General features: G+C 46.7%; 1 protein-coding gene across 1 annotated transcript in view; it reads right to left on the bottom strand.

Annotated features, from left to right (window-relative positions):
• The window catches only part of ITGA2B (integrin subunit alpha 2b), a 49,205-nt gene that overhangs the window by 21,979 nt on the left and 5,038 nt on the right, over positions 1–22,188 (bottom strand). Inside the window, 14 exon segments of the mRNA XM_080976559.1 lie at positions 1,538–1,689; positions 2,889–2,944; positions 3,719–3,817; positions 5,911–5,956; positions 7,347–7,529; positions 9,525–9,736; positions 11,842–11,894; positions 12,400–12,459; positions 13,294–13,337; positions 15,519–15,566; positions 17,024–17,149; positions 19,073–19,118; positions 20,223–20,272; positions 21,248–21,413. Coding sequence (XP_080832685.1) covers positions 1,538–1,689; positions 2,889–2,944; positions 3,719–3,817; positions 5,911–5,956; positions 7,347–7,529; positions 9,525–9,736; positions 11,842–11,894; positions 12,400–12,459; positions 13,294–13,337; positions 15,519–15,566; positions 17,024–17,149; positions 19,073–19,118; positions 20,223–20,272; positions 21,248–21,413 — 1,341 coding nt within the window.

Genomic DNA, 22,188 nt, shown 5'->3' with positions numbered 1-22,188 from the left:
CTGGCTGTCTCAATTTCAAACTGCAGAACTACGTCATATTCTTACACGCCACCATGCAAGGGTATTGCCCATCTGAAGGCAGCCCTATTTAGGGAAGTTTTTAATATTTAATGCTGTACTGTTTTTAACACTCGATTGGGAGCCGCCCAGAGTGGCTGGGGAAACTCAGCCAGATGGCTGGGGGATTATTATTATTATTATTATTCATCTCACCTAATGCATCCTACTGGTGAACAGCCTATTAGAAAGCTGCCAGTTTGACAAAGGATGCTTACCCAGCATCAGCACCAGGAACAATGACCTCACTCACACACATTCCATCTCCCAAGTTCCTCCCCTTTTCCCCTGGCATCACTGTAACAGGTGCAAGCATGGAGCTCCAATGATGGGGAGAGATGCTGGGGTTTCTGAGAGGAGCCTTGCCAAGAAGCAAAGGTGGCAAGAATGCTCAAGAAGGATCTCCTGCCCCCAAAACAAGGAAATAATAATAATAATAATAATAATAATAATAATAATAATTGTTATTATTACTACTACTACTACTACTACTACTACTACTACTACTACTATTCTTTATTATTTATACCCTGCCCATCTGGCTGGGCTTCCCCAGCCACTCTGGGTGGCTTCCAAAAAAAAAAAAAAATTAAAATACTGTAATACATCAAACATTAAAAGCTTCCCTAAACAGGAAAAGCCAATGAGTGCTCCCGTTTAGTTTCACAAGCCAGATTTGCAAAAAGTGGTAGGTCTGAGATCACCTTGCCATCAGGTCTCAGGGATGCCAGTACAGGTTGTGGCTGATCTCACAATATAGAGGAGGGGGAACAATGCACTCTGTATGTCCTCAGAAGCATCTTTCATTATGCTTCCTCTGCATTTCTGGGAGACCTGTTGTGCATTCATGATGATTTGCACTCATGGCGGCATTGGGGCGTTTATACGTGACCTCCCTTTCAATACTATTTGTGCCTGCCAAAGTTTCCAATCAGTGCATGCTTCCCTTCCAATTAGCACACGTCCCACAACTTCCTGCTGAAAACCGGTCACTTTTTATACCGCAAATGTTCCAGTTTGTCTTTTGTCCTGCTTTGTTGCGCTATAGGGCAAAGAGCGCCCCTCCAGATGGCAATAAGGTCGTAACATAGGGGAAGCGTCACAGAACAATGAACAAGAAGAGGAGGAGTTTGGATTTGATATCCCGCTTTATCACTACCCGAAGGAGTCTCAAAGCGGCTAACAATCTCCTTTCCCTTCCTCCCCCAGAACAAACACTCTGTGAGGTAAGTGAGGCTGAGAGACTTCAGAGAAGTGTGACTGGTCCAAGGTCACCCAGCAGCTGCATGTGGAGGAGCGGGGAAGCGAACCCGGTTCACCAGATTACGAGTCTATCGCTCTTAACCACTACACCACACTGGCTCTCAGAACAAAGCAGAACGAGGTGAGAGCTGTCCAGTATAAATCTACTACTCCTAAGGCTTCCCCCTGTACACCTCCCAAAATATATGAAGTGCCATGATTTGCCCATGTTTCATACCCGCAGGTAGGCATCGACATCCTGGCAGGTTTTGGGTTTCTCTCTTGACAGTTTCAGCAGGAACGTTTGGCTCGATTGGCTGGTCTGCTGCAGCAAAACCCGTCGCCCGTATTTCTGCTTCATGCGGTCCAGCTGCAGTTCGGCATTCAGGTCTAGCAGAATAGTGGTGGGGAGGGAATTAGCAGAAAGCAAACACAGCGGGTGGTGATCAAGAGCGAGAAATGGCAACGTTAGGCAGACACGCTTGTTATATTGTTTTAGGTAAAGGGACCCCTGACCATTAGGTCCAGTCGTGGCCGACTCTGGGGTTGCAGTGCTCATCTCGCTTTATTGGCCGAGGGAGCCGGCGTACAGCTTCCGGGTCATGTGGCCAGCATGACTAAGCCGCTTCTGTCGAACCAGAGCAGTGCACAGAAACGCCGTTTACCTTCCCGCCGGAGCGGTACCTATTTATCTACTTGCACTTGTGTGCTTTCGAACTGCTAGGTTGGCAGGAGCAGGGACCGAGCAACGGGAGCTCACCCCGTAGCGGGGATTCGAACCGCGACCTTCTGAACGGCAAGTCCTAGGCTCTGTGGTTTAACTCACAGCGCCACCCGCGTCCCGCTATATTGTTTTAGGGGTCTGCTAAAACACTGTTTTTATATTTAAACCATCCTATCTAATTTAGCATTTGCTCTTAAATTTTTGCTGATTTTGTCTGTGTATTGCTGATAATTTCTTACTGTCTCATGTGCACCTTTCAGATCCCTTTTTAAAAAAAATTCAGCAGTTTATAAATCTAAAAATGGAAAATAAAATAAACAACACAACCCCTGCTAATTTTGCACCCTTAGGAGAGATAGCAAAAGAACACCTTTCCGACTCGCTGGACATCAAGAGGTCTGGAGCAAAACACTGTAGGGTTCCATCCACTTCCTAGCACATCGCTACTGGTAGCTGCATACTTACCGTATCCACAGAAGCACACAGCTGCAGCGATCGAGGAACTGTACTCCTTCATCAGCCAAATTCCTGGACTATGTCCCAACAATAATTTTTACAGACCAGCATGAGTGACTTCCCTCTTAGTGCGATAGTAGACACCTTTACTGCCGATTGTGTGAATGCAGCAGATTTTTATTTTCTCCGGAAATGTCTTGAAGAGGAATGAAAAACCTGGAAATCCTGCCTGACCACTGCCTCCACCTCTGTAAAACCTATCATTCATAAACAGAGGCAAGCCAGCCTCCGACAGAAAGATGACTATTATCTATAAGTTTCGTCCATTCTGCCAATCTCATTCTCCCCAGTACTGCGGCAGCTTGACTACAAGACCTCCACCTCTTCCCACAGTCAATGCAACACTCACCAACTTTCCGAGGAATCCTCTTTGCTGACACTTCGGCACATATCTGGATTGTGAAGCTGCATTGAAGAGAAGAAAGGCAATGAGCACTGTTTCACACATGATGTGGCTGCTGAGTGTGCAATCGACTGGGAGCCAGCAACCAACTCTGCCTCCCTGAATGATCCTTGTTTGTTTGCAAACGTGTGCTGGCCACACTCTACACTTTTTTCGATGGACCCAGAAATAAGTAATTTGTGATTTCCCGCTCTGCTGGTTTAAAAGGGTTCCTCTTATGTTATATTTCCTCTCCCCACCCATGCCCAGTTGCGTTCTGAACTTTTTCTTTTTAGAGAAGATGGTTATTACTAGTTACCCAGTTGGAGAACAGCCTTTACCAAAGGTGTCATGGGCTTTGAAGATGCTCAAACTCAGGACGCAAGGGAGAAACGTGCTAAGAGGAAGGCACACTTGGCAAATCCACACCCTGATCAACTCCTGCCCAGAAACCAATGTCCCCACTGTGGAAGGACGTGTGGATCCAGAACTGGCCTCCACAGTCACTTACGGACTCATTGTTAAAACCATGTTAAGGAAGACAATCTTACTCGGCTATGAGTGATCACCAAAGGAGAAGAAGATTTTTAAATGAGGGGTAATTTCAATTATCATTTTGTTAAGGTTCCAAGAAGATCCCCGAAACCAATTTCCAAAAACAAACTAAATCCTGCAAACAGGAAAACCAACGGCATACCTTGATTGTTTTTGACATGTCTTGTTGATTTTGAGCACAGAACCTGAATCTCCTAGGCTACAAAAGGATCTAGATTCAATGCCCTTCCCACCCGGCTCACCAGTTGACTTGTACTCCTGCTACCGTACACGATTTCTCCTCTGGGTTCAGCGCACCTGGCAGGAACATCTGGGCTTTGAGAAACATGACCGGCTGAGCTCTGAGAGGGACCAAAAAGAAAAACATAGTGAACAAGGGTAAGCAGACAGGAAGTTCCAAGAGAGACCAGCAACATTTGCTGATTCTTTAGTTGTTGTCAAACAGCACTGGCAAAGTGTTGGTGACGAATGCACGAGACCTCCGTGCGGGAAAATCTACAGCTTCCGAGGGGATTAGAACACCTTATCATGTCAAAGCCCATCCTGTCTTTAAAGCAATTACCCTAACTTGACTTGCATCCTTGTACACAAGGGCCGGTCACTTTGCAGCCTACTAGATGCCCAGCTTGGTCAAACAGGTGTTCCTGAGAGATGGTGCCATGTATATAGGGCAGCAAGCGAGAATGAGGTGGCTCATTTAAGGGAGAAGGAAACCTTTGGTCGGATGAGGAGGTGGATTCAGTATGCAACAACAGGGCTGAGAAACCTGTAGCTCTGTGGTGTGCAGTTAGTGTTGGTGCAGACCTTTAAAGCCCTAAACGGCCTCGGCCCAGTATACCTGAAGGAGCGTCTCCACCTCAATCATTCAGCCTGGACACTGAGGTCCAGCGCCAAGGGCCTTCTGGCAGTTCCCTCACTGTAAGAAGTGAAGCTACAGGGAACCAGGCAGAGGGCCTTCTCAGTGGTGGTGCCTGCCCTGTGGAACACCCTCCCACCAGATGTCAAGGAAATAAACAACTATCTGACTTTTAGAAGACATCTGAAGACAGCCCTGTTTAGGGAAGTTTTTAATGTTTGATATTTTATCGCTTTATTGTTATTATTATTCTGTTGGGAGCCACCCAGAGTGGCTGGGGAAACCCAGCCAGATGGGCGATGTATAAATTATTATTATTATTATTATTAGACTAGGGAGACTAGACTAGTCCCCTAAATGTCCCCCTGCCACCTCATTCCCAAAGCCTGGGAAGCTTCTGCCCAACTTAGGAAGGGAGGTGCGATGCTCACACACGCGACGTCATGATGTGGAGCCCCTGCCCTCCAATCGCTGGCGCCCCTGGCCCTAAATGTTCCTCTACGAGAAATGTCACTGCTCTAGCCCTCCAGATGTTGGGCTCCATTTCCCAACAGCCTCTGTCAGCATAAGAGTTGCAGTTCAACAGCATCTGATATATGCAACTGAAAATGAGCTAGTGACTGTCACCGACTCCCCTTCTTTCTGCCCACAGGGTAGTTAAATTATGGCCACTTCTGCAGATGTCAAGGCACTATTATTATTATTATTATTATTATTATTATTATTATTATTTGAATTTATATACTGCCCTATACCTGGGGGTCTCAGGGCTGATCACGGAATAAAACCAAGATATAAAAGCACAAAATACCTAATAAAAATAAAAACAGCAACCCAATATCCCCCTACACACAAAAAAACACATTTTAAAAGGGCATAGGATGTAAATCGGATTAACCAAAGGCCTGGTTAAAAAGGAACTTTTTTTGCCTGGTGCCTAAAGGTGTACAGTCGTACCTTGGTCTTCGAACAGAATGCGTTCCAGGAGTCTGTTCAACTCCCGGAAACCAAGGCGCAGCTTACGATTGGCTGCAGGAGCGTCCTGCAGCCAATCAGAAGCCACAGAAGCTGCGCCGGATGTTCAGCTTCAGAAAATTGAAAACCGAAACACTCACGTCTGGGTTTCAGTCGTTCAGGAGCTGATTTGTTTGGGAGCCAAGGCGTTTTAAGATCCAATGTACGACTGTATAATGAAGGCGTCAGGCAAACTTCCCTGGGGAGAGCATTCCACAGATGGGGAGCCACTGCAGAGAAGGCCCTGTTCTCGTGTTGCCACCCTCTGAACCTCTCGAGGAGGAGGCACATGAAGGAGGGCATGGAGTGAATCCTCAGGGTGATGAAGGCATAAAGATCTTTCTTCTTACAATCATCTTCCCCCACCTCTACCAAACTAGGGGAACGATCGTGGTTCCCTCCTAACCCTTTCAGTGCTGGTTGGCTGGAGAGCTTGAAATGGAAGCACAGGGGTGTTGCTCCAAAAAGCAGGGGCCTAAACTGGGAGGGGTGGGGGAGCATTTATAGGCAACAAGGTCTCCAGGGAAATCTCGTTCCACTGGTCTTGGGGCTCCATCGACTCACCTGTACACAGTCACTTTGCTGGCTCTGAAAGCTCCCACCAGCACATCTGTGAAGGGGAACAAGACAACCAAAAAAAGTTAGCAGTCCACCAATAGCTCAGTTGGTTAGAGCATGGTGCTGATAATGCCAAGGCTGCAGGTTTGATACTTCTAAGGGACAGATGTATATTCCAGCATTGCAGGGGTTGGACTAGATGATCCTCAGGGTCCCTATCAACTCTACAATTCCATTATTCTACGATTCAGTGTTGCAGCATCTCACCAAGCTGCCTCGGGTTCCCAGTTCTGCTCACTCCACTGATGCGATTAGGAATTAAGTTCTACAAAACCTAAGCAAATTTTGCACCACCTGCTAATTAAAACAACCCTTGCAAAATCTAGACTTTTTTTATTCAAAAAATAAAATGATTTTCAGCTAATATATGTTATGCTATCCAGATAGGATCACCCAATGAAAGAAGCAAATATAAAAGAGAAGCTTTGTATCATGACAGCGGATTCCATGAACGGCAAGGCAATTAATAAACGTAAATACCGTATTTTTCACCCTATAGGACGCACTTTTCCCCCTCCAAAAATGAAGGGGAAATGTGTGTGCGTCCTATGGGGCGAATGCAGGCTTTCGCTGAAGCCTGGAGAGCGAGAGGGGCCGGTGCGCACCGACCCCTCTCGCTCTCCAGGCTTCAGGAAGCTATCCGCAAGCCTTGGGAGCTCGCGGGAGTTCCTGCCGGGCTCCGAAGGCTTGCGGATAGCAGCCTGTTCTGGGGGCTGGGGTCGGGGGAAGCTCGGGCTTCCCCCGCCCCAGCCCCGCGCCTGGGGGGGGGGGTTAAATAATTTTTTTCTTTATTCCCCCCCCCAAAAAAAACTAGGTGCGCCCTATGGGCCAGTGCGCCCTATAGGGCGAAAAATACGGTAATTATATGCCTCATTTTTTTCTTCTAGGTACAGGACATCTGGCATAGCCTTTTGAAGAGTCAAAATTCTTTCACAAGTTAGGGCTTATCCACACCTTCCAGGTACGGTCCTTGGTTTTAAAGCTCAGTGCCGAAGCCCCCCCTTTTTTTCTTGCTCTAGACCTTTTATTGTGAAAAGCTGCTCTTTGAAGCTCAATTGGAGCAAATGGAAATCTGCGGGAAACCCAGATTGACGTTTGCTCCGATCTAAATACTAAAGAGAGGGTTTTCGCAGGGAAAGAGCAGGGCAAAGTTCAAGTATGGAAAACCCTTATTTAATACAGGCGGCAACCCATTTGCATAGGGATCCCGTTCCCAGCCCCCACAAACATAAGCGCCGTGCCCCACCCTCATTCCTCCTGCTTCTGGGACCGAAAGGATCTGTGCGCCAGCGATCGCGCGTCCGTTGGACATGCCTAAAATGGCCGTCGCCTGTGCAGGCAGTGCTAAAACCCATTGGCTGCCTACTTCCGTTGTACGTTACCAGGGTAGCCATTTGCATCAATGTCCACAGCCCCGCGTATGGCAAAGCCAAACCCAGCCGGCCCAGAGAAGGGACTCTCAAGGAACTGGGCTGGCGATGAACTCAAGCCCTCATGGTGCCCTCGGTAGATGTAAACACGGCCACCTCCATCTTGGCCGGCGAAGGGGGCTCCGATGGCTATGTCTGTGGAAGGAAAGAATGGGTTGGAATGTAAACGCGACGGAACCAAATCGATAAGGTGAAGTCACCCATTTGTTCAGAAAAGATGGCGGGGAAACGGAGGGAAGCAGAGGAAAAGCCCATGACGCAGAAACAGGTCAGGCAGAAAAGGCGTCTGTGTGGTGGGGAAGGCAAAGGTCTCCCACACTCCCAGAAAAGGCAGGATTCAAATAGCAGAAGGAGGACCTGAGGCTTAAATTGAGGGTTTTCTGGGTACTCCCACATTTGGCTCTGGGGAGGATGTGAATTGTAACACAGCTCTCTGGGTCTCTTTGTCTAACCCTCCTTGAGCATTTTTGCTCGGCTGGAATGCTTCTGAAAACGTTTCTTGCTTGCCTCCATGAGGAATAAATGGACATAAATCTGACATCAAGAATCACAAAACAGAGAAACCAGTAGGAGAACACTTCAATCTCCCAGGACATTCTATACAAGATCTCAAAGTAGCTGTTTTACTACAAAGGAATTTCAGAAATAGACTGGAAAGAGAAGCTGCTGAATTGCAACTCATTACCAAACTTAAAACCATGGAGAGACCTGGTTTGAACAAAGACATTGGATTCTTATCCCATTATACATGACTAAGCCATTTCTCACCTTCTCACCCCTTGCCTTTTCCTGTAAGACCTATTACAGTCGTTAAGAGTCGTCAGCAGGCTCATCTCAGCTATCTGCCAATCTCCCATTCCCACCACCCTTCTGAGTAATACCCCTCCCCACCTTCTCACTATATAGAAGGATCTGGCAACTTCTGTTTCAGTGTATCTGAAGAAGTGTGCTTGCACACGAAAGCTCATACCAAGAACTAACTTAGTTGGTCTTAAAGGTGCTACTGGAAGGATTTTTTTTATTTTGACTATGGCAGACCAACACGGCTACCTATCTGTAACTGGATCCATGAGGAATGTGTAAGTGTGAGTAGGAACAAGGTTTTGTATCTACGCCCTTAGTATTTTATTATTATTATTTGTTAAATTTGTACACCACCCTATACCCAACTGGTCTCTGGGCAATTACCATATGTTTCGCTCTATAAGACGCACCAGACCACAAGACGCACCTAGTTTTTGGAGGAGGAAAACAAGGAAAAAAATATTCTGAATCCCAGAAGCCAGAACAGCAAGAGGGATCTGGCTTCTGGGATAGCCATGCGAAGCCTCTTCAGGGCAACGGGATGAAGGCTCCCCCAAGAGCCACGCTCCCTTTAAAGAGTGTGCAAAGCGTGTGTGCGGCTCTTGGGGGCTTTTCCCCGAGGAGGGAGAAGGGACTGATGGGCTGCCCTTCTCCCTCCTTGGGAAAAAGCCCCCAAGAGCCACACACACGCTCCACGCGGCTCTTTAAAGGGAGCGCTGAGCAGAGCCTCCCGCCTGCATTCGTTCCATAAGACGCACACACATTTCCCCTTACTTTTTAGGAGGGGAAAAGTGCGTCTTATAGAGCGAAAAATACGGTGCCACATAAAATCACAATATCAAGACACAAAATGCGTAATACTGTATCTATGAGTAATACATTTCAGCAACTCTTAAGGAGTTTTTTTTATAAATCACATTCATTTGCATTCTTCACATTATCTCTCTCTGTCTCTCCCTCTCTCCTATTTTGCTATCCTCCTCCCATCTCCTCCCTCAGTTACCGAGGGCAAACTTCTTCAACACAAACTTATCATTAACAGAATACAAGTCTGCTGTACAAAGGCAAAATCCACATCCATTGCTCCGCCCACTTTCACCTCTGGCCCTTGTCCTCTGTTGGCACGTGGCCCCTGGAAGGGATTGTGGCCCTCGGGTTAAAACGAAACACTCTCTGCCCATGCTATGGTGAGGAATGGGTTGTGACTGTAAGTGAAACTCTGACTGTCAACCTTGAGCACTCAATTGTGGGGTGAGGGAATGGAGAATAGGAAATTGGGGGTTAAGAGAGGGAGAAAGGGGGGGTGGCCTTCCATCCCATCCTTACCAGTGCATCCATCCTGGTCTACGTCGCCCAGGGAAGCAATGGCCATGCCAAAGCGACCGTAGACATCTGTGCCCGTCAGTCTCTGCCAGGGGGTGATGTAAGCAGTGGGGGTCTTCTGCTGCAGGTATAAGTAAACTCTTCCCACTTCATAGAGTTTGCGGTCGGAGTGGCGTTCCATGAAGAGAGGGGCCCCCACCAGGATGTCATCTTTTCTAGTTGAGGGGGGAGAACAGAAAAGTTCCCTTAGAGCTCTGCTCAAGTCAGACTCCAGCGAGAGGTGCTGCTGCTTCTAGGTCCAGGGTGTCTGCATTATCCGATGTAATCCATTCTTTTAACCAACTCAGGCAGGCTGCTTCATAATAGATTTGCAGACCTGCCAGGTTTCTAAGCAGAAGTTGGAGACCATCTGCCATGGATGAACTAGCTGAGATTCCTGCATCACAGGGGGTTGGGCTGGATGACCTTTGGGGGGTCCCTCGCAAGTCTGCAGTTCTATGATTTTGGAGTTCACCCAAATACACTCACAGGGCTCAGTGACCCAGGCAGTAGGAACCAATTGATAGAATTTCTATGCTGCTTTTCATTCAAATGAATCCCAAACCGGCTTGCAAACTATATATAGCAATAGCATAATAGAACATCACAACTGCAGAAGAACTTTATATGGGCTCTTGGGTACCCCATAAGGGAAAAGGATCAGTTTTTTTACTTATATCAGGGTAAAACCTAAGCGTGTTTCTGCCAAGGCTGCAGGAGCAGCCAACTGACAAGAGATGGCAGCAGACTCCAAAAATGGGGACCTAGATCTCACGGGGGAAAGGATTGTCCTTCAATTAACTTTTTTGGGAGGAGTGGGGGTGTGCAAGCTTCTAGATTAAAACAGCACTCTTAATCAGAGGGCTCACTGGGGAGGATGCATGCTTCTGAGTTACTCTAAAATTATGATCAGCAGCAGTTTTACTGTATGACCATTTAAACTGGAGTGAGGGGCGGTTTGGGATAGCCACTCCAGCCCCCCACTCTCGCCTTTGCTTTAGCACATGGTACTTCTAAGGGGCCCAGGTCTGGTCCCATGAGCCGCCAGATGATGTCTGTTCTAAAGCAACCACATCCCAGTTGAGTATAAATTGGTTTAATTGGCACGGAAATGAAAAATGTATGTGTATTAATGAAGTTTTAAAATGGGAAATGGCTAAATTCTACGGCTGACTTTGGGCTAACATTTTCCACAGTAAGCTTCTAAAGGACTCTGAGCTGTAACTAGTTAATGATCACCTGCTGATTGTTTCTCTGTGCTGGGAGTGAACCTTTGATCATGCGATGAAGGTATTGAGTTGTAAATCTCCATTTTGAAGGGAGTTGCCTATTTAGTCTTTCTCAGAACAGGCAGAGAACAAAAGTATGTGATAATGATTCTCCAAAAAGAGTTGCATAGCCTTAGGCAGACTAAGGCAGTCTGGAATTGGGGAGAGAGACACCATTTTGATTTTGGGAGTTACCGGCATCTTTTATTTCTAAGATGCTGAGCCTGTTCCAGAGAGCACAAGACATCGTATGGATACAGTGGTACGTCGGGTTAAGAACTTAACTCGTTCTGGAGGTCCGTTCTTAACCTGAAACTGTTCTTAACCTGAGGTACCACTTTAGCTAATGGGGCCTCCCGTTGCCGCCATGCCACCGCCATGCAATTTCTGTTCTTATCCTGAAGCAAAGTTATTAACCCAAGGTACTATTTCTGGGTTAGCGGAGTCTGTAACCTGAAGCATTTGTAACCCGAGGTACCACTGTATTGGGGGTGTATCTTGGATGCTTATGTTATGTTTTTAAAGAGTTATGCAAGCAAAAGTTTTAATAATATTTTTATGGGCCTGGACGATTATTTCTTCCGAAAGGAATCTGTTCTTATGATTCCAATACCTTCAAACTATGCGCTATTAATATCTGGAACAATAATTAATATCCCTCCCAGTGCACTGGGTTGTAATTTAAGCCTAGTGTTACGGTTCGGATCTGAGAGCAAGGGGATGAGGTCTTCAACCTGAAGCCATATTTATAGCAGGGGGAAAATAGATTAAAACTCTGGCTGCATCTAGACACATGAGAAAGGAAATTCAGGAAAATGTGTTGAAAACCTCATAGCAAGAAATCACATTAGTGAAAAACAGGACTCCACAGCGCCATCTGGTGTCACAGTATTATAACAAATATAAAAAGCTTTTTCTTTACTAATGTTGCTGAGTCCTTAGTTTGACCATCCACAGAGCTGTTCCAAATCCAAATGAACTGCCAACTGCAGTGCTAACTCCTGTGGCCTTACCCATCGCCATTGATATCTGCAACTGCAACTGTGTGCCCAAAATAGGATGCCACCTGCAAGAGGTAAGAGGGTGAAAAACAATGTGCATCTCCCACTTTTATATTACTACAACAACAACAACAACAACAATAATAATAATAATCCTGGCAGCCAGTAATAGTAAAGGCAACAACACAAAATAGCCAATCCATATATCTTAATAAGCAATACTGAAATGAGAGCGTATTAGAATCAAATAAGTGCAGATAAAAAGCAAATAAAAGCAAGAGGCATCCATTTCAACACACAATTCAATTTAAAAATGACAGATTAAATACAGTGGGGGGAAATAATCTCAAGAAGCCTTTATAAATAAAAAGGATGGGTTGCTGGCCAGCAGAAGGTCATCAAGGGCCAGCTGAGCCTCTCTCAGTAGGGAGCTCCCAAGTTTGGGTGCAGCCACTGAGAAGGCCCTGTGTCAGGTTTTATAATACCCCTTTGGCATTATGTCTGGCTGAGAAAAGCATGCCAGGGAAGAGGCAGGAGGGAAGGGAACCATGTTGCTCAAGGCTCTGTTACCTGCTCACTGGGGAGGGACCGCAGAAGATGGAAGGAATGCTTTAAGGTGAAAATTTGCACCTAGGATGGGGGACAGGGATAAGAGAGTCAGGGAGATTTCAAGGGTTAGTGAATCCCACCCTTCATATTTCTCAAGAAGGTGGAGGTAAGAAAGCAACCACCGCCCTCCATTGCTGAGAGTGATCACAGTGTGCTTCACAGGGCAGGGTAAGAATTGCAAAGATGGAGCCCCAAATTAGGGAGGCATTTGGGCAGTGGCAAGCAAAGCCTACAGGGTTGTGTCATAACTCTTCCCTATGACCCCCAGATCCTGCTTTCAATGCAAAGCAATATGTGAAATAATAACAGCAGAGTGGCACAGGGCTTATTTTTGGCACATTATTAGCACACACCCCGTCCTCTGAAGCTAGGTGCCACTGCTCTCAGCCCTAGAACATACAGTCATACCTCATGTTACGTTTGCTTCAGGTTGCACGTTTTCAGGTTGCGTCCTGCGGCGACCCGGAAGTACCGGAAAGGGTTAGTTCCGGGTTTCACCGCTCACGCATGCGCAGATGCACAAAATGATGTCACGTGCATGCGCAGAAGCGGCAAATCACAACCCACGCGTGCGCAGACACGCAGACGCGGGTTGCGTTCTTTTCAGGTTGTGAACGGGCCTCCGGAACGGATCCTGTTCACAACCAGAGGTACCACTGTATACTGAAACAAGAGTAAAGACAAGGGTGTCTCTGAGCATGCAGGGCTCTTTTGTTTCGGATTAGATGGAGGGCACAACACAAGCATACAGGCCTGACGCCCCTGAAACCTCTTGTGTCTGGAATTCAGCACAGCCTGTGCACTTCTTTCCAGATGCGCAGAAGAAAAAATGTAGATCTCCTGCACAGGACTCACCGCTCCTTTTGTCAGGCTCTTGTTAGGAACGCCCACAACATACTCTGCAAAGAGAAGAGCCATCTCAGAGGTTGTGAATCACCCAGTAGGCTAAGTTCACAACATTCCAGTCATGAGGTTTGTGCTAAAGTGTCCTGAAGACTGAGCTTGGAGACTCGGGAAGAGCTATCTTAGTCTGGAACACTGTGGCCAAGAAGGGATGGCCCTAGCAACATCATAAAATCTTACTGATAACGTTAAAAGGTCCTGTATACCTGAAGGAGCATCTCCACCCCCATCGTTCAGCCCGGACACTGAGATCCAGTGCTGAGGGCCTTCTGGCAGTTCCCTCATTGCGAGAAGTGAGGCTACAGGGAACCAGGCAGAGGGCCTTCTCGGTAGTGGCGCCCGCCCTGTGGAACGCCCTCCCATCAGATGTCAAAGAGATAAACAACTACCTGACATTCAGAAGACATCTTAAGGCAGCCCTGTTCAGGGAAGTTTTTAATATTTAACACTGTACTGTTTTAAACACTTGATTGGGAGCCGCCCAGAGTGGCTGGGGAAACTCAGCCAGATGGGCGGGGTATAAATAATAAATTATTATTATTATTATATTATAAAAGATAAAAGGCCCCTGCTCCACACTGTAGGCAAGGAACAGCAGCAGCTTGTTCTTCTGTTGCTCCGTACAGCAGCCTGGCAAAATACGTTAATTGTATAATTCCCTTTTTACAGATGGAAAAGCTGGGGCTGGGAGACACTGATTGGACTAAAGTCACAAAGTCAGCCCATGACTAAGGCTTGAGGACACCCCATAAGGCACTCCCCCAGACAAATAGTTCTGGGTTTAACCCTCACATACCTACAATTCCCAGTGCCCTTAGCAAACTACAGTTCCCAGGATTATGTTTGGGAGGTGTTGTGTACTGAAGTTCTCACCCTGGGCCAGCAGAGGGATACTGTAGATAGTTATGCAAATAAGGGATCGAAAGTGACGTTCAGTGATTGGGTAGTTTTAGAAAATTGTTACAGTTACGTTGTACTGGAGCTCTATATAAGCAGGCTGACTGAACACTTCAGTTCAGTTCTGTTCTGGCCTGTGAATAAACAAGAGCTGTTTGAAGAATCGCTGTGTCGTCTGATATGTTCACCCACAACTTAACAGGAGGGAGGGTAGGGAACTGTGCTTTAAATGTGTTTTAAATGTATACTGTCTGCAGTATGCAGCTGCAATTCAAATGCCTAGCAATAAGAGCCAGTCGTTTATGTTGAGCAAAGTTAAGCTTAACCAAGCCGCAAAGCCAGGGGTACCTACTGTACCCCTGTTGACCCTAGAGCTGAGCCAAAATTTCTGAAAAGAGTTAAAGGGGGGGGGCAGTTCTGCTGACTGCCCTCCAATTATTTCCCCTATTATGTAAATGGAAGCTCTCAGGTTTTCCCCACAATACCCTAAACAATGCTAGGATGTTGAGCAGGGGTCCTCAAACTTTTTCAGCAGGGGCCTGGTCCACTGTGCCTCAGACCTTGTGGGGGGCCGGACTATATTTTTTGGGGGGGATGAACGAGGGACAACGAGCGGCGTGCAAAAGGGCTCCAGAGAGGGACTGCTTTAAATGGCAGACGCTTGAGAGGGGCGCTCAGCCAACTGCGGCTCCTGTGTCTTACGAGTGGCAGGGGCTGGTGGCGGCGGAGGTACGATGAGTGGCACGTGAAAGGGCTCTGGAGAGGGGCTGGCACCAACAAAGCCCTGCCCCCTTCCTCCTCTAGGCAGGGCAGGGAGAAGCCAGGAGGAGGGAGGGAGGAGGTGCCGCTGCCGCTGTGTGAGGAAGAGGGAGGGAGAGAGAGGGAAAGAACGCATGTGCTGGCGATCCACGTGTTGGCAATTCCCGGACAGTCCAGGGGCCGGATTTAGAAGGCAATTGGGCCTGATCTGGCCTGCAGACCTTAGTTTGCCAACCCATGATGTTGAGGATGCCAACATACAATTGCCACTTTCAGAAGCTAGGGTGGCTGGAGAGAATTAGGAGGGGGAAAGGAAACAGCCTTGCCACAGCTAATGGTGATCCCCCACCTCCAAGGAACTACTCCCCCTGAGAATATTTGACATAATGGCTTCCTTTCCCTTCCCAATTTTGCCATTCATTCAAATGATGGAGAATTTCAGGAGATGACTTTTGCTCAGCTCCAGACCCCACCGTACTCCACCCCGAAAAACCACCCCCGGCAAAGACTCATTCCCTTACCTGGCGACTCAGGGTCCTCATTAAACTCCCCAAAAGCCACTGAATACCCTACGCGGATGGAAGGATGAGAAGATTTAGTCATCTGGCAAAATCTCCAAAGCTAAGAAGGACTCGCTGTGCTCCTACCCATGAGCAGCAGAAGTAGAACCAAGTATGAAAAGTATGTATTAATATAGTATGTGTTAATATATGCAAGTCTGCTTAGTTTGCATGACTGACATAGTTTAGATTTCTTTCCCCCCTTGGATAGAAAGTTCATCTTTTCTAGGGCACACTGGAAGCCCTGCCTTAGAGGCTCATCTGTAGACAATTCTTTCCACAAGGGCTAGTTCTGGACCAAAGGGCCAAGCCAGAATGGGAAGGGCAATGGCGAGAGGAGATGAAGCACAACCAGTGCAGCATCTTCGCACCAGGCTTTGTTTTGTTTTTAACTTGATTGAGTTATATTCCCATCCCTTCCCAAAATGTGTTTTCTGTCCCATCTGGATGACCTTTCCCCCAAACCACTTGGAACAGGGTCAGTCACTGGGGAAGAAGGGGTGCTGCTGGGAGCCAGTATGCTTGGGTACCATTTATGAGCTGCAGTCCTGGAAAAAGGAACAGTTGTTAAGTATGATTGTTTAATGTACATTGAAATGCAAAATAAATATAGAATGTGCCTGTATTAGATACTGTGAAGCAAGACTGGAAAATTAAATTGAAGCTGAAGAACAGCCAAACAGGTTAATCATTAGTGGGGATCTATCATGGGACTATATCTCCCTGGGATCAGTCACATGAAAGAGATCCTATATATGCTAATCTGCAGGCATCCATCTTGGGTAGAGTGAGTAATTTGTTCTAAGCTACTGAAGAGAATGGATGTGTTTACCTCTGTCCTCCAGTAAAGAGCCTAGGGCCACTGGAGGCTGTTTGGGGAAGAGACAGAGCTTTAATTTTTAGCTCAGGATGCAAGCTATATGCAATCTAAAATATTATGCCTTACACTTGGACAAGTATAAGAAACTATGCATCAACTTGGAAGTAGCTTTATTTGTTTTAATTTGTTTTGGAGTTAAGTTCTGTATGTAAAACTTTTGAACCTGTTTTTGGACTGGTTAATTTTTATTTCAAATGAGAGTCATATTTTTTTTCACCCAACAGCTTCCATGTGTGCAGTATTCATAACCTCAATAACAGTAGCATCAAAAGGGGGAAGGTACAGGCATTCTCCCCCTTGCTGGGGCTTTAGAACAGTCTTTGTCAACTTTGAGATAAAGTCCAAAGAAAGAGATGGACAGGAGATGTATGGGGCAGGGGAAGAGGGTGGTCCCTCTGGGTCTCACCCACTTTTGGTGTGCAGCCCACAAAAGATTTCTCCCCAAGGGGATGTGGTTTTGGGGGGTAAAAGCCTTCCTTGCATTCTTTCCTTAGTCTATTCCCAAACTCTTTTTAACTCCTCTCATAAGCTCTGCCTCTCCCTCGGCTCCTCCAGCGTTTGCAGATGAAGATGCATGTCCCCTTACCTCGATATTCATCATAGTATAAGGCGGTGAAACCTGTGAGTTTCAGCTCATTCAGTGACCACAAGAGGGTATGTTTGAGAGGAGCATTTGCTAGGACCATGGACAAATTGGATGAATAGATCAGACCTGGAAGAGGAGCAAGGTAGAGGCATCAGTCCCTTGGCAAGGCTGGGACCACCTACGTGAGGCAGCAGAGGCAGCAGGACAAACAATCTGTGCTCTTGTTCCCACAGGGTAAAGGTAAAGGGACCCCTGACCATTAGGTCCAGTCGTGGCCGACTCTGGGGTTGCGGCGCTCATCTTGCTTTATTGGCCGAGGGAGCCGGTGTACAGCTTCTGGGTCATGTGGCCAGCATGACTAAGCCGCTTCTGGTGAACCAGAGCAGTGCACGGAAACGCCGTTTACCTTCCCGCCGGAGTGGTACCCATTTATCTACTTGCACTGGTGTGCTTTCGAACTGCAAGGTTGGCAGGAGCTGGGACAGAGCAACGGGAGCTCACCCCGTCACGGGGATTCGAACGACCAACCTTCTGAATGGCAAGTCCTAGGCTCTGTGGTTTAACCCACAGGGCCACCCACGTCCCCTCATTTGTTCCCACAAACCAGGTGCTAAAAAGGACAGCGGTCAACTGAACAGGGTCTGCCTCACCCTGCTGAATAGTCGGGAATGCAGACTAGCAAGCAAAGCCTAAATATGGATTTCTCAGAGTCTCCAATAAGACGTGCCTGCTGGGTCAGGCAAGTGGCCCATCTAGTCTGGCATCCTGTGTTTTCAGAGGTCAACCAGGGGTCCCCAAGGGAAACCCATAAGTGGGACCTGGTGCAACAACACTCCCCCTCCTGCCGTTTCCAGAAACTGGTATTCAGAAGCATGCTGCCTCTGACAGTGGAGGAAAGACATATCCATACAATTAGAAAAGGACTAAGGAGCTTTGTTAAATATGTCATTATGGCGGTGAGACTTTTATATGCACAAAGATGGAAGGACTCTTCGTTACCAACCATGGAGGAATGGTTGTTAAAATTAGTGGACTTAGCCGAGATGGCGAAACCGACCTGCTTAATTAGAGAAAAGTCATTGCTAACATTTACTGAAGATAGGAAACCTCTCGTAGACGCTTTGTGTGAAAAAGAAAATGAACTAATGACATTTGGGTTTGAGGACTGAAGATAATGTTGGTTTATAGAAAGTGGGTGGCGCTAGGCGCAAGCCTAGGACTTGCCGATCAGAAGGTCGGCAGTTCGAATCCCCATGACGGGGTGAGCTCCCGTTGCTCGGTCCCTGCTCCTGCCAACCTAGCAGTTCGAAAGCACCTCAAAGTGCAAGTAGATAAATAGGTACCGCTCCGGCGGGAAGGTAAACAGCATTTCTGTGCGCTGCTCTGGTTCGCCAGAAGCGGCTTAGTCATGCAGGCCACATGACCCGGAAGCTGTACGCTGGCTCCCTCAGCCTTTAAAGCAAGATGAGCGCCGCAACCCCAGAGTCGCCCACGACTGGACCTAACGGTCAGGGGTCCCTTTACCTTTACCTATGTTGGAGTGACTGAGTCGAATAACATTTATATGCAGTGAACAGATGAAGAATTGGAAGTTTTGTATTTTCTTTCTTTCTTTCTTTCTTTCTTTCTTTCTTTCTTTCTTTCTTTCTTTCTTTCTTTCTTTCCTCTCTCTTCCCTTCTCCCCTTTATCCCTTCTCTATCCCCTTTCTTTTTGCTTTGTTTTTATTTAAACGTTTTGATAAAAATATAATAGATAATAATCTTTCTATCCCTTTCCGCAAACTCTATGAAAATTTATTTAAAAAGAGGAAGAACATATCCATCAGGGATCGTAGCTACTGATAGCCTTAACTGGCCTCCCCATATTCCTGGAGCTCTCTCCCTCAGCAGTGGCAGGGAGCCTGTGGCACTACAGATGCTTCTGGATTTGAACTCCCATCAACCTCCAGCCAACATGGCCAAGGGTCAGGGAAGATGGGAGGTGTAGTCCAACAACATCTGGAGAGTCCTTTGTCTGCTGAGGGAAGGGAAGGGAATGAAAGCACTTACCTCCAAAGTAATGTCCACCAGGAGCCCCAAGTAAAAGTCTCCCAGACTGTGGGGACAAGAGAGGAGGTCAGAGTCACAAAACGACAGCCACACAAGAGTAGAAGAAAGCCTGTGAACAGCTGCCCACCGCCCACGAGACCCAGAGGGTGGCATGCCAGCTCCACACATACATCTACAAAACAAGAGAAGCAAACATCTGCCTCTATATGCCAGGCGGAAAACAGTTTTTGCTTTGCTCTGCACACCCAAGGATGACTTCTGTGTGACACCGAAGCATGCGGCCAGCATTTTGGCAGCTGATTGCTTCACACAAAAAGGCACAGCCTAGATGTGTGTTGAGCAAACCACCTATTTGCGACTCAGAAGACATCAGCAATTACCCGCTAACCTAAAACAATAGGCACAGCCTCTTTACAGCTGGTTTTCCCCCACTGAGCTATGTTGGCAATTCCAGTGATGACTAAGGCCCCGTTCACACCATACATTTAAAGCACTATGGTACCACTTTAAAATGAGAGCTGGACCATAAAGAAGGCTGATCGCCAAAGAATTGACGCTTTAGAATTATGGTGCTGGAGGAGACTCTTGAGAGTCCCATGGACTGCAAGAAGATCAAACCTATCCATTCTTAAAGAAATCAGCCCTGAGTGCTCACTGGAAGGACAGGTCGTGAAGCAGAGGCTCCAATACTTTGGCCACCTCATGAGAAGAGAAGACTCCCTGGAAAAGACCCTGATGTTGGGAAAGATGGAGGGCACAAGGAGAAGGGGACGACAGAGGATAAGATGGTTGGACAGTGTTCTCAAAGCTACAAACATGAGATTGACCAAACTGCGGGAGGCAGTGGAAGACAGGAGTGCCTGGCGTGCTCTGGTCCATGGGGTCATGAAGAGTCGGACACGACTAAACAACTAAACAACAACAACAACGACCACTTTAAAAAGTCATGGTTTCCCCCAAATAATTCTGGGACTTGGTGTTTGTTAAGGGTGCTGGGAGTTTTTGGGAGACCCCTATTCCCTTCACAGAGCTCTGGTTCCCAGAATTCTCTGTGAAGAGGGATTGATTGTTAAATCACTCTGGAAATTGTGTCTCAGGTGTGGGGAGCCATGCTTCTTGGGGCCATGCCCCTCTCCCTCCCAAAACTCACATCAGAGATGGCAGAGCTGAATCCAACCTCACAGTAGCGGTGGTCCTTTGCTGATTGAAGGCAAAGAAACAGAAAAGCAATGTAAATCAACTGGGTGTAAATCAACAGTGTGGGGAAGACCCCTCACATCAAGGATGGGGAGCCTGCGGCCCTCTGGACTTCAACTCCCATCAGCCCCTGCAAGCATTTCCAGAGGACAAGGATGATGGGAATTGTAGTCCAGCGGTCTTTGGAGCCCCACAAGTCCCCCAACCCTGATTTGCGCACATACCAGGACACCATACTCAAACACCGTTCCTCCTTCAGCTTCGGACTGGGCTGCCTAAACATGGTCTTCTTACCACATTTATTTTCTTATCACTGGTATTGGTTATGTACATGTATATTTAACTTACCAAAACATGAAATGTAATCAGAAAAGCTAAGTTAAATATACATTCACATCACCAATTACTTATCAATATTTCATATCAAAATAATTTCATATTATTAATTTCGTACAAATAATCTGGCCTTTTCCATAACATTTTCCCCTCCGCGGATAAAAATTGACATGTTAAGTTGGGCCTATACGCTTTATTATTAAAATTTGCACAAACGATTTGTAAAACAGTTTTTAACGGCTTATATTCCTACTGCCCCTGAGGACAAATTGTGCTGGTTGTAGGTAGGTATCCCTAACGGAATAGCCTCCATTTGACATTGCAAGGCTCTGGTTTTTCAGAAGGACCCAAACAACTTTCTTCTAGAATGGGGAGGGATTGTTGTGACCATTGTGGCTTGAGTGAATCCACACATGCTGTTTGTTTGCAATTGAGCGTGTAGGAGCATGGGGCAAACCACTCGACAGCCGTTTACACGAGGCCAGACATGGAATCTGAGCAGACTAGAGTGGTCTGAAAAGCAAAACAAGGGTGCCATTCATTCAAAGGCAAAGTTTCTGGGCAAAAATTCTGCACACCCTCTCCTTAAGGCCTGGAGCTTCGGCTATTGCAAATTCCCTGCCACCTGCATATTGCACTCACCATATTTTGTCAACTTGTAAACTGATTCCATTTGGATATTGCGGCATGGTGAGAATTCAACAAAGCGCTGCAGGCCACTTGTGGCTAAGAAACAGCTGCCCGTGGGGGTCTTTGTGGCCTCCTCTTGGCCAGAAATGGCATTCCAGTGCTGGAGAGGAGCGCAAGCCTGGTAGGGTGAAAAAATGGGGTGAGCAGGATGTTGTATCAATGACAATCACACCCCTCCAGGAGGGACAACCTCGTAATTGCAGAGGATGGGTGGCTGTTCACCCTACCTAATTTATATTTATATTTATATTTATATTTATATTTATATTTATATTTATATTTATATTTATATTTATATATGGCTATCAAAGGACTCTCTGACTTTTGAAGGTGTCCTCTGAAGGGCTGCTGTTTAAGGCTGAAAAATATTATGGAGGGAGAGCAGGGGCCTTTAAGCTGCCCATCAACACTTAACATCTGGGCAGCAGACTGAACAAAGCAGACAGATTTTTCTGGTCACAAGTCTTCCTCATTATAGTGAGATGTATTGCGTCTGTTGAAATTATCGTTAGCCGAGTCACTTAAATAATGCGTCCAGAGAGAAAAAGTCTTGTTAACACCATACTAAGCAAAACTGAATTAAAGAATGGTGCATAATTGAGGAGAAAGGAACAGAGACGATTTGGCTTTCTTAGGTCAGGCCAAATTGCCTCAGAACTAACCAGCCAATCAGAGCATGTGCTCCCTCAGTGAAGATCATGCCACTCTGTCTGGTTGCTAAGCAACACCTCCTCCCACCCCTTGGCTAGTTGACTAACTCTTAACATAATTAGCCAGTTTTAACCCTTAGTTTATTAATAGGAAGAGCCCTGCTGTTGCTCTTCCAACAAATATAAGCTGATTCCAGGCGACCCGTTTATTGAGTATTCGTCCCGATTTGCCTGCACAAAGTT

This window comes from Podarcis pityusensis (genome assembly GCF_964106645.2).
Source record: "Podarcis pityusensis genome assembly, chromosome: 13".
NCBI lineage: Eukaryota > Metazoa > Chordata > Lepidosauria > Squamata > Lacertidae > Podarcis > Podarcis pityusensis.
This window is presented reverse-complemented; position numbering and strand designations above follow the sequence as displayed.